Here is a 13205-nt window from a genome sequence, read left to right as displayed (position 1 = left end):
CATCAAAACTAAAATTTGTTCTTAAAAAGTTTTATAATTAAAGTAAATAAAAACAAAACAAATTTCAAAACAAATTAATTTCAAAATAAACTTTAAAACTGTATTGGACTTGAGTAGCATTAACTGAAACTTTAAGCAAATCAGAGAAATAAAAGGAAAAGAAAAAAACAACCTATGGTACATACCAACTGTTCAAAGGCAGCAGCTCTGTTTTGATAAAACGTAGAAAGGTCGACATTCTTCTCATTAGGGCACAAACTAATAGCCTCAGTATAGCACTGAATAGCTTGTTCGTATTTTCCTGCTTTAAAATATTTATTGCCTTTGTTCTTGGCTGCTTGGGCTCTATCAAGAGAGTTCTGAAATGAGAAGAAACAATTATTAAACACTAGTCAACATTCAGGAATATACTCAGACCACAATGATCAAATGATAAACTGATAAAAGAAAAATGGAAAGACAGAATGGCTGTTTACAGTGCAAGTTGCTTCACATAAATATCTTCATGGGATAGATTCTCAGTAGTAGGATTGCTGAGTTAAAAGGTTTATATATTGGGGTTGACCAGTGGTTAGTGTGGTATTATAACACCAAGGCTAAGGGTTCAAATCCCCATACCGGCCAACCACCAAAAAAAGGAAAGGGTTTATATATTTTTAATTTCAAAAACACTCACTTTTCCAAAAAAGGCTGTAGTGCTTTAAAGTACCACTTACCCATCATTCCTGCCAGCATTAGATGTGATAACTGTGTTTAACTTTTGCCAGTCTAATGGGTATAAGACAGTGGTTCTCACCAGGGGTAATTTTACACTTTTGGAGACATTTGACAATTTCTGGAAACATTTTTGATTGCTACAACTTGGAGGAGAGGGGAATGGTGCTACTGGAATCTCATGGGTAGAGACCCAGGGATTCTGCTAACATCCTACAATGCACAGGAGAGCCCAACCCACCACAGTAAAGAATGATCAGATCCAATATTATTTTAATTTGCATTTTCCTCACTACTAATGAATTTGAAAATCTTTTCATATTTACTTAATCGTATGTTTAGCTATTGTTTTTATTCAGCTGTTTGTCAACAGTGTAGAATAGATAATATAAACTTTTCCATCTTCATCACAATTGTTATCCCAAATCTACTGTTTATCCATCAATAAACCTCTTGCACTCCTATCTCTGTCTCAGTGTCTGCTTTCTGGAAGACCCAATTCACACAGTTCATGTCTACAATATGGAAGAGTTGTTAGTTAATTCCTACTGAGGACAGTTATGAATACTTCAATCAGTTATGGGAAGCTTCTTTATAGAAAAATCCAATTACCTAGGTTCTAGCTACTAGGTCCAAGAGCTTTATGGCATGTCTTTGCACAAAACCTGATTATTGTTTGTCAATACCATCCAACTTTAACAAATATGGGACAAGGGTAGAATCCATGTACCTCCAACAGGTAAGCACTGACAAAGCAAAAGCAGAAGTAGCTGCCCCCACAAATAATTTTAAAAATCTGAGAAAGCCAATTTCCTTGGGACCAACAGTATCTCTTAGTCACAAAGACAAGATGAAATAGCAACCCCTTCTTGTAACTGCTCTTTCTCTCCTATTCTTTCTTCATTTTTCTTTCCTGTTTTTCCCCATCCATTTACCTTCTGTTTCCCTTTTACTTAGTCTAACTACAGTTATTGCTCCTTTTAAAAAGTATAATGTGCAAAGAAGGATTTGTAGTAAACTCTAAGCATCTAACTTCAGAATATTATAGCTAGTTTAAATTAGCTGTTATCAATAAATACATATATTTTAAAACTGTGATGTGGGAGATGAAAGGAACCAAGAAAAGCACAAACAAATAGATGAATGTAAAATCTTCCATTTGCCAATGGCCTTAATCATCCTCCAAAATCTTTGAAATATAAACTAAATAGTAATCTTGAAAAATATTCCAAGGATACACGTTTCGGGACTGTGAAAATATGCCAGGACTAAACCGACAGAGAAATACCCACAAAACAAGACAACTAGGAATCCCTTATGTAGCTGTGGGCTCTGAGGGGCAACCATCAGGGTGACTGCTGAAAAACATGCATCTGAGACCTCAACCATCCTCCCACTCCACTGTAGAGAAGCAGAACTCAGAATGGAGTAGAGCTGTGTCATCCAGAAGGAATGAGGATCCCCTACACCCAAAAGACAGGAGACAGGCATACACTACCTCTTTCTTCCAAGAGACCACACAATCGAGAACTGCAAACACTAAAGGAAAATCAATGCATAGAAGAGAGGCACCCAACTCAAACAGAAAACTAGTATCTGAGAAAGCAGGATAAACCAAGCAAACAGAAGATTTAATATCAGAAGAATGAGAGGATATCTTGTAGTCATTTTTAAAAGGCTGCTTTGAAAGAGTACAAATTAGAAATCTTGAAAATGAAAAAGGACTACAATTAAGTTGATGGATGGTACATCAGAATAGGCACAGGTGAGGAACAAATTAACAAGTAGAAGGTAAAGCCAAGGAGACTTGCCAGAATACAATGAAAACAGAGGATAGAGAGGTAAGAAATTTGGAGAAAAAGGTAAATAACTAGAGTATAAATCCAGAAGTTCCAACATCTATCTATCTTAAGTTCTAGAAGGAAAGGTATAGAAAGGAGAGTCTAAGGAAATATTAGAAAAATTCCTAGAGTTGAAGAAAAAATGATACACATTTTTAGACATATTATGGTGATATTTCACACAAAAATCCTGAAAGTGTTTAGGTAGGAAAAACAGATTACCTATAAAAGAAAAAGAACCAATTTGGTGCCAGACTGTCATCAGCATTAGGTACTATAAAACAATTAAGTAATAATTTCAAAGTTCAGAAGAAAGATTATCTCTAACTTAAAATCTTATACCTAGCCAAACTAGCATTTGAGGATGAACACAAGAACAGAAGTAAGGAATGTCCTTACTACTAAAATAAACTCAAATTGGGGGGATGACCAATACAACAAAAAGCAGGAAGGAGAATAAAGGAAGAAACAAAAAAGCAGAGTAATGTGGCAGTAAATATGTCAATAATAATAAATGTGAATCGGTTAGATCCCCATATAAAAAGATAGATTTTTCATATTGTTTAAAACCAAAAATAACTGCATCCTAACTATAAAGCATAACCCAAAACAAATAACACAGAGAGGCTAAAAAAAAGAAGAAAAAAACAAGGAAGAGAATGTAAAAGTTATAGAAGGCAAATATTAACCAATTAAGGTAGTATCAGACAAAATATCATTCAAAAGCATCAGACAGAGCACAGGATAGTTTTACTGATAAAAGATACAACCTGCTAAAAAGACACAATAATCATGAATCTTTACGTGTCTAACAAAACTTTAAACAAACTCAATTACCTTTGATATTAAATAAAAATAAAAAAATTAATCTCTTGCAGTAGTTTTTAATGTTTTTAAGTCATTAAGAACTTGCCTAATACACACCCTAAAACACTAGGGGACTGTTTATGTAGAAAATAATATGGCTTTTTAAATGCATGTGAGAAGTACGTTTGACTACAAACATGCTGCAGATTTATTTAGTATTTTAACTAAAGATTTGTTAATTAGGGCTGGCCAGTTAGCTCAGATGGTTAGAGCTAACTGTAACACCAAGGTCAAGTGTTCCGATCCCCATACCAGCCAGCCGAAAAATAAATAAATAAATGAAAATGTGCATATTAAATAAAAAGAACATTCTCTGGTCACAGTAAATAACCTTGTTTCATTAGCACAAAACAGACAATGAACTCTTTCCTGCCTACTAGAAGTCTAAGCCTAAATGATGATATCACAAAAACACAAGGAGAGGCAATCACAGCTAGCTAGCCACTGACAAAGGAATAAAGAGGAATCTGGAGAGACAGGTACACAAGGCTTCCTCTCCTTAGAAAGATGGATACCTCTTATTTTTATTTAGCAAAGCCTAAACAACCTAAAATCAACCAACTGAATCTTTCAATTAGCTACTTATCTCCAATTAATCAAAATTTATAAGAGGTTCCTTTTTAAATTTATTAAAAAGCTTCCTTTTTAAATTTAACCTTTATCTTCTAAGGCCAAAATCAGAACCTGCTTAATGTCCTTATCATACTGTAGAAAAATAGTGTTCCGAAGGACACTGAGTCAGAAAAGGATCAAATCACAAGGTAAAATCATCAAATTGCAATTTTACTTCCGTTGCTACTCCGCTGACACTCCAGAAAGTAACCAAACTACATTTGCAGATAGCACGATCTCAGTTAACATCACCTTCTGATCATCCCTACTACTTTCTGTATAATTGTTTCCCTTCATCAATAAAAATGCAGAGAAAGAACAGCAATACAACACAGAAACAGTACAGAAAAGCTACTTATTTTGGCCTTATAGAATTTAGGACAAAAAACTGTTTAGCACAATGCTGGTTTTTCAATCAACACCAACCAGCCTTCCGCTATGCCAGGAATTAGACCCTCTTTTTATGATGCTAGGGCCCAAATCAGGCAGAAATTAAAACAAATGTACTGAAGTTAAAAGTCTAAATTAGAAAATATACCACTACCATTTTTTTTAATAACAGAAATTTAATTCCATCCCACAGAATTCCTTTGCACTGCTTCTAAAAGTCCCTTTCCCCTCTCCCTCTACCTTCTCAAGCTGTTCTAAGAACTTTGAGAATTAAAGGTCGAAGTTGGACAATAAACCCCAAGACAATTTTGAAAGTATATTTTTATAAATGAGAAATGAAGACATAGAGATCTAAAACATAATGGGAACATCCTGAAACATGAGTATCTTTTCATATGGTCCATTTGCCTATCCAAAAGCTAATAAAGAGATTTAAAAGATTATAAAGCCATTTAATGTTACTGTTAATTACTTTTGATTTTGGTAGTCTTTTCAAGGTTCCACATATTTTACACTAAAATTCTGTGAAAACGGCTCTTTCCTCTGCATTTCTTACAACAAATTAGTTTCTAAATGATCTAAAAGATCATTTTAACAAGTAAGCTGGATCGTGTCATTCTTCCACTACCTCCTCCTCCAAAACCCTCCAGTAACTTCCCACTATCACAGCCTACATACAAGACTGTATACTCCTGTTACTCTATTCCTGCCACTTTGGCCTCCTTCATGTAACTATGGCAGGTTCAAAAAGCACTAATCTCTTCATAAAAGAAAAGTTTGAAAAGATTAGGTCCTATGTATTAAATTTCCACAAAAAAGATAACACACGGGCATAAAGTTAAACGTTGTGAATACTGGTAATAATGAAGATGAATTATGAAAAATAAATCTACTATGTTACACAATCAAAGTGATACTTAAAATAATCTACTTGAAAACTTAGCTTTTTCCATCCAGGATTTGAATAAGTTTCATGTCTTCATAATGAAAAACTGCCAGCAGAGTCACCTCCATGCAATTCTGCTAAGTAAATTTAATGAATATTTGGAGCCAAATCTTATAGGGAATCCTAAAGTTAATGTATGAAGCAAAATTTATTAACAGTCAAAATTACTTTTGAAAAATTCTTTAGTAGAATACCATACTGGAGATATGAGGTAGGTGCCATTATTATTGCTATTTTACATATGAAGCTACTGAAATATTGAGATATTTTCCCAACTCAGGATTCAAACTCAAGCAATCTGACCCCAGACTGACTAAACTTTACTTCTATGCTGAATGGATGATATAATTGGCTTATATTTAGGGACCACGTTTTATGAAGAATAGAAATCTCTGTCATTAGAATCATGCTCAGAGTCACTCTGGAAGTGAAACAAAGGAAACAGACTCTGGTATCCTTATCTTGGTCACGACTGACTCCAGGGTATAAGGTCATTAAGTGAAAAGACAAACAGAATCATCAGCACAATTAAATTTTTTTCTTTTTGCCAAGCAAGTGTAATTGACTTCACCTTACTTGATGTGACTCCACTATACAACAGCCAGTAGGGCAGTAGTCTCTCTCCTGAAGGAACATCCTAGAGACCAGTGCAGGAAACTAGTAAAGTGGCAGCCTCTCATAAGAACAACCACTGATCAAAATTCTGAAATCTCAATCAACATTAAGAAAATGTACATTAGGTGATTAGTAAATTATGCAGCTGACAAACAGAAAATTATTAGTCCAAAGGGTAGCAACTGCATATATGCATACACATAAACCCAAAACTATCTGGGCAAGACACGCAGGATCAAAAGCAAATAACCCCAGTAATAAATCTAAGGAAACAGTAAGAAACATTAAATATGTCTTTTCTCTCCTCAACAAACATTATGTGTTTGTTGTCAAACTTGTCAAAATACCCCCTCCCCCAAACGGGGCATCTACTCCAGAAAACAAATTACATTTTAAAGCAAAAGCTATAGATATTAAAGTATAATCCAGGTAAATTTAGCGGTATACAAAGTAAGAAACAATCAGAGTTTGCTTAAGATAGTCGGTGAAAGTTACTTACAAGAATCTGCTATGAAATGAATGACTGACAAAGAATAGTCAGAAAAGTACTCCAGGGAGGGGAAACAACCCTAAAAGGATTAGCACACACACAGAAGATCAGGAGATTAGAAAAGAACCAACCTCTAAAAACAAGTACCACAACATGTCTACATTATAGGAAGCTTTCAATGATATACTGTACATTTGGCAATACATAACCACTGTAAGTTCTTAGCAGGTGTTTATTATCCTGATGATCACTTATAGTTACCGTGAAAGGAAATGAGCTAAAATTAGGTACATTAATTCATGTGACAAAATAAAATAGTGATTTGTATCCAGTTGAAATATACATAAAGAGGACTGATAATGTTTCTCTTAAATGATTTTATTCCCTTAAATTTACAAAATTCAAAAAGGATATTATATTTTAATTTTTGTTTGTTTTGGGAAGCTGGTGGGTTCTGGGATCCAAACCTTTGACCCTGGTCTTACAACACCATGCTCTAACCAACCCAGCTAAGCAGCCAGCCTACTTACTATCGTTGAATATCAGCTTTACAGAAGTAGCAATCAACCTTGGAATACTTACTGCATGAGAAACAATCTTTCAATACCTCTTGGCCAACTGTTACTTTTATATGAAATCAACCTAGCATAATAAGAAAACACCTAAGATAATAAGGAATCAAACTTATGATAATAAGAAAGTCCTTTCCCATCTTACATCCTGAAATCTTAAAAATCTACAACCAACACCACCTACTAAGTCATAACACAGAACACTCTATACTTGAGAAGAATCTACCCGTAAGAACTCTGCTTCCACAGGATTATGTTTGTAGGTCATACAAAATCAAGTGATTTATAAAAAGAATGTTTAAATGATGTTTAAAACTGTTACACTGAATCCAGGATTAGTTGGTAGAATAAAAACGAAAATCTGGAAAATTTGAAAAAATACACGACTTGTGAAAATATAATATATATATAGTTTATAAAACTTATAGATGACAAAGGAGCCCTTTATTATTAGTCAAAGAATGAAGCTTCACTCATTCATTCAACACCTGTTATGTACCAGACATTGTATCAGGTTCTGAGAATACAATAATAACAAGATAGAGCCAGTCCCAGACTTCACAGATTCAAGAATATAGTGGGAAAGACAGGAATAAGCAATTCTTGTATCATGCGGTAAGTGCTATTGAAGGGAAAAGTCCAGAGTGTTATGGAATTACACAGTAGTGTGCTTTGGTAGAGAGGGGTTTCAGAAAAGGCAAAATTATCTGTGTTGTGACTTAATGGATGAGAAGGGGGTAGTGTACAGTGTTCACAAGAACATCCAAAGGCCAGAATCAAGAGGAAGTGGCAAGAGATGAAGTTGAAAAGGTAAGCAGAATCAAGATCTTGAAGGTCTTAAATTATGATAAAGAGTAGGAACTTTATCTTGAGGGCAGTGATTGTAAACCAGTTAATAGTTTTCAGAATGAGACTGATGGGATTTACTCCTGTAGTGACAAAATGGACTGGAGGAAGACAATAATGAGAGTAGCAGTTATTCGGTAGAGAAATGATAGCTGTAGGAATGAAGTAGTCAGCTATTCTTAAATGATGTAGGATTTTCTGGATGTGTTTGTAGATGAGAACACAAGAGTAAAAAGTTAGGGATGACATCCAAGTTTCTGGCTTAGGAAATTAGATGCGGCACATTAATTAATTAACAAGGGTATTGTTAGTAAAAAGAGGAGCCTGAGTATAAAATACTTGTGAGGTAAGTAAGTGAAGATTCCCTTTAAGTTGGGCCTCATGAGAGGTCTGGGATAGGAATAAGAAATTAGGGAGCCATCAGTATATAAGTGCTAAGCAAAGTTGCTGGAGGGGAAGCAAGCATTGATGAAATGTAAAGATTGTAAGAAAAGAATGCTTACGGTAGAACAACGAAGGTCACTAAAAGGAAGAAGCAGAGAAAGAGCCTGGAAAGGAGACTAAGAATCAGTGAGAGAGGTATCAGGATATTAAAAAATAAATAAGTAAATAAAAATCAGGAAAATATTGTATCTCAGAAGTAACAGGAAAAGTTATAATTTGAAGAGGACAATATGAAATACTGCCAAGAATCAAGAAAGATAAAGACTGAAAGCTATTCACTGGACTTAATTATATAGGAATGTTATTGGTGACCCTAACTGATTTTTTTTTTTTAATGATTAGAAACAGATCATTTGAATGATTTTAATTTCAAAGATGACTGATGACAGCACGTTATTCAGTCCTTGATCCCTTTACTAAAACATTTAGGTAAATATTCTCAATCCTATTTTAGAGGTCTGGTTTAGATTAGTAGTTCCTAAACATTTCATGTGGGATAACCCCCGTGTAATGTTACAAAAACCTGAACACTAGTATTCTTTTAACATCAGATTAAAAAACAATTGGATAAAAAGTTAGTATAAAGTCAATAATGCTTTTAAATAAATGCATATTTTTAAAAAAATCACTGGTTGTTTGAAAAAAGAAATACCTAAGACACTTAAATATGGCAGTCCATTCCGTTAACTCAAGCCCATAGACTGAGAAGCACTATGGATAAGATGATTCTCAAAGAACTCTTCCAATTTTAAAAATCCGTAATTCTTCAAGTTTAAAAGAAAGTACTGAAGCAAAATGGCACAACCTGGTAGATTTTATAACGGCTCAAAGTGGAATATGATCTAACCTTTTAGGTATCTCAATCTCAGATGCTATCGACTAAGATTAGATGATTTTTTTAGTGATACCTTAAAATTCCTGTTAATTAAAAAATATATAAATATCCTTTGCATTTGCTTTACAAGTTTTTGCTATCCCAGAAAAAAAAAGATAATTGGATACAGTCTACACTGCATATGAAAATCTCGAACCCAACAGATCAGCGATCCTATTAGTTCATTTTACATTAAGGCAAACATAAAGCAACAGACGAAAATCACTGATTTTCCATTCTATATGCTGATACTGAACCCTCAACAGGCAATATTTGTCCATTCCTTCACTCCTTTAAAAATTATAGCTATTGCTCAGATGGAGAAAGAACAATTAGGACAACAGGATTCTGCCAGTTTTTCCATCAGTTGAAACAAACGATTCCCTATTTACAAAACCCAGAGGCTGCCAATTTAAAAGTGCTATTCAAACGTAGAGCAATTTCTCCAACCACAGATAATAAATTACAATCGGTGGTTAGTTTCATTTAGTCTAATAATAACTCTAAAAACTGAACTATAAAAAAAAGACAAAAATAGTCTTTCAATATTTATTGGTCACCAACAGTTACATTCTTATTGTTGCTTTACTAAAGAATCAGCTAGTAATTCAAACCAAGGGTACAGGTGTAAGCCCACAAATCCTACAGGCGAACAATGGTATATGTGAGTGTTTTGCCCAGTTTTACTTGGGTCAAAAATAACAAATCATTTTAAAGCAGTTCAAGTTATACAAAGAATTCAATCTTAAAGTCTAATTTTTAACAGCAGTCAAGTGAATAAAAAATTCTTTGTAAAACTAAAGAACTACAAGACACCATGCAATTTAAAAATCATCAGTGCTGAGCCAGACAAAGCTGAAAAACTGAAAAGGAGATTTAAAGAAATCTAAAATCTGAAAGGGAGTTTGCTAAATTCTATGAAATACTAATAGTACAGAATCCCTGGGATGAGGTGGAGTGGTTGAAACTATAAGGAAATGTTAAAACTTAGTTTCATGTATAGAAAGTATCTTTACTTTTAATGATTATTATAGGACTGAGCACTTTAACGTATCTTTCGCTTATCCACTATTCTTCTGTGATTAAAATCAACAAATGAAATAGGAAATGACCTGAGAATTTCAGACATACAAAAATGACATAAGATAAGCGATAACTAATTCAAAGAATCTTGATAACCACTCTCATCAGCAGCACTCAGAATCATCAATTTTTGGTACTAGAAGAAATATAAGAGATCTAATATTTTAATCCTCTTATTCAGCAGGGATGACACTAAGGTCAGGGAAATAAAATGCCTTTCTCAAAGTAATGATGATGGAGAGCCCAATAGAAAGCACAGACCTCCCTTGTTCTCATAGCCCATGGGTTCTTCCACCATACTGTAATGCATCATTGCTATATTTAAAAATAGGCGACATTTTACTCTCCCATAAGAAAGAGCATATGTTTTCTCATGGCCTAGCACAATGCTCCACATGCTGTAGGCACTAAATTACCGTAGTTCATTCCAAATCAAAACTTTGCTTAAAGCTAATTTGACTACTTAGTAAAAACATATCCTCAACCTGAACTGTAGAAAGTGGAAATAACCTGCATATGTTTACAAAGTGCATATAAACTTGCATGTGTGATAAAAACGACTTACATGTGTACATATAACTGGGAGTTATTTGACCAAACGTTTCTCTGAACTCTGATTTACCCTGGTACTAGCACTGTGTAACTCCAGACCCAGATAAAATCCTCCACCTCACCCAACCCCAGTATTGTTGAATGTAGCCAGGCTAATTCTCCCCACAGCTGTCAGATACCAAAAGGATTAATAGTCAGTTCAACAAAACCATAAAAAGCAGCTCACTAGATACTCTAGTCCCTGGCCTAACATCAGAGAATCTGTATCACCCATGTCCAGCTCGGCCATGTACATTTCCAGGTGAAATAGAAAAATGAATTTAAGATGCTTCCAGCCAAAACGTTTAAGAACTCACTCCCATAGATGAAAACAACAAATGACACTGAACAACATTTTACTCTTTAGAACCTGTCTGGGTTATATTAAAAAAAAAAAAAATTATAGAAAGCTACCTTCTAATCAGTATTTTTTTGTTTGTTTGTTTTTGTCAACCAGCTGTCACTGCAGTTGCCCATCCCAGCCCCCCCAAATAAAAAACATTTCAAAAAGCAGGGAGTGGTTCGTTACTAAAAGGTTCTTACCGATTAAGTTCTAGGCCTTGGAAATCACAAAAGCAATTCATATCACAACGTACCAATCGTTAATGAAATCTGGCTTCCTTCGCTTGTTAATTAAATACAATCATCACAATCGCAAATGTCCCCCATACCTACAAAACTAGGGATGAAATGCTGTGTCACTGGAAAGCAAAAGATTTTTCTGAAGCCAAAAGAAAACTATCAAAGAATATCGCTAATCTGTCCCCTCGGGCTACTGCATTCCCTACAAAGGCAGCCAGAAATAAGTCTCCCTAAATCCATGTGCTGCCGCTTGGCAGCTTCCTACTGATGGGAAGCCCCTTCACCAGCACAACCAGTCACGGTACCCGCCGGGTTCCACCTTACGGCCCAGGGCTGCGTCTCACCATTTCCAGGTGAGCACCTTCGGGGTGTCCGCTGCCCGGGGCCGGACTGGCCCTGCCCTCCGGGGTCTTCCGTTCACTGTTGCGCTTCAGACCGCTGGCGTCACCCCGGCCTCCGGCCTCCCGGCGCCGCCGCTGCCGGCTCCACAGGTACATGGCACCCGCGCCCAGCAGCAGAGGTGCCCCGACCGCCAGTGCCAGCTGCCATCGCGGCAGACCGCCCGTCCCCGGGCCCGAAGTCCCGCCGCCGCCCACCCCACTCCCAGAGCCGGGCGCAGCCGCTGCGACCACTGCCGCCTCCACAGGCTTAGAAGCGGCCATGACGAGTGTCCTCCGCCACAGCCTCCCTACCGGTCGCAGGCGCCACAGTCACCAGGCTGCGTGTGAAGGGAGACCGGAGGAACAGAAGGCAGGCAATGAGCGAGCGAGCACGCTAGGCAGCGAAAGCGGACGACAGAAAAGGGCCAGAGGTCACCGGAAGCCCAGGGCATGCCGGGCCAGACCTGGCTGTCCTTTTCCCCTCGGTGAGGGGGAGTGCTCCAGCCTAGAGCAGAGGATCACTTCCGGGTTAAGGGAAACCGTAGGGATGAGGTGAGAGTCCTGGTCAGCCCTTTCTTCTTCCTTTCGCCCCGTTGCTCCTTGGGAGAATCACTTCTGAGATCTTCGGCCTCCGCTGGTAGTCGACGTCGTTCCCTCCACCTTCAGGAAAGAAGGGCGGATGGTCCTGTAGCCTATTGAAGCGGAAGAGGAGTGCGGCAACAGCTGGTTTGGGGTGCGCAAGCGATCGGAGCAGAGGAAGAAGCTCGGCAGCGGCACGAGGAATGGGCGGGAGTGGCAGGAGGGTTGCGAAGCTTATTGGCTGGCAGCAGTGGTGGGCGGGGCGCAAGCCGAGCTGCCCAGTTTATTGGTAGATTTGGGACTCCGTTTTTCCGTTACCGCCACGTTAGCGCTTCTTAGACCTGCGCAGCCGTTAGCTTGGCTTTCTGTCCGCGTGTTGGGAAAACCAACGGAAAGGAGGGACATTAGATGTGTGAGGGGAGAGCGCAGAGCTGAAGATAGCCTGCTATATCACTAATTTCTTATCTCTACCATAGCCAGATTTGAGTTTGGACGAATTTGAGGTTACTGGGGGCAATAGCACCTGGCAGAAAGACTCAGTGGAAACGGTCAAGTCTAGGTTGGCTCCAGTCGAAACGGCTTGAACCGGCTCAATACGGATCACCGACTGCACCACTTGCGAAAGCGATGACGTCTGTGTTGTTGTGACGTTCTCCAACTGAGTGGGTAGAAATGCGAGGCCCCAGGGTTCCCACCTGCTTCCAGCCTTCCTCGACGTATTTGTATCTTGAGCTGGATTCTTCCTGACACCCGAGGCCGCACCACGCTCCCTGGAGCAC

At 37.5% G+C, this 13205-nt stretch overlaps 2 protein-coding genes across 3 annotated transcripts in view; one reads left to right on the top strand and one right to left on the bottom strand.

Moving 5' to 3' along the window:
• The window catches only part of TOMM70 (translocase of outer mitochondrial membrane 70), a 33571-nt gene extending 20962 nt beyond the window's left edge, over positions 1 to 12609 (bottom strand). The window contains exons 1-2 of the mRNA XM_063096677.1: positions 11812 to 12609; positions 186 to 359 (exon numbers count right to left, since the gene is read on the bottom strand). Coding sequence (XP_062952747.1) covers positions 186 to 359; positions 11812 to 12129 — 492 coding nt within the window. The 5' untranslated portion in view covers positions 12130 to 12609. The remainder of the gene's footprint in view (positions 1 to 185; positions 360 to 11811) is intronic.
• The window catches only part of LNP1 (leukemia NUP98 fusion partner 1), a 43426-nt gene continuing 42544 nt past the window's right edge, over positions 12324 to 13205 (top strand). Inside the window, exon 1 of one of the 2 annotated variants that reach the window (XM_063096697.1) lies at positions 12324 to 12399. The gene's annotated coding sequence lies outside the window, so the exon portion shown is untranslated. Of the gene's footprint in view, positions 12581 to 13205 lie in introns of both variants that reach the window. The other variant, XM_063096689.1, reaches the window with a different exon arrangement.

The sequence above is a fragment of the Cynocephalus volans genome, chromosome 1, assembly GCF_027409185.1.
Source record: "Cynocephalus volans isolate mCynVol1 chromosome 1, mCynVol1.pri, whole genome shotgun sequence".
NCBI classification, from domain to species: Eukaryota; Metazoa; Chordata; class Mammalia; order Dermoptera; family Cynocephalidae; genus Cynocephalus; species Cynocephalus volans.
The sequence above is the reverse complement of the archived record's forward strand: the minus strand, read 5'-3'. Positions and strand labels throughout refer to the sequence as shown.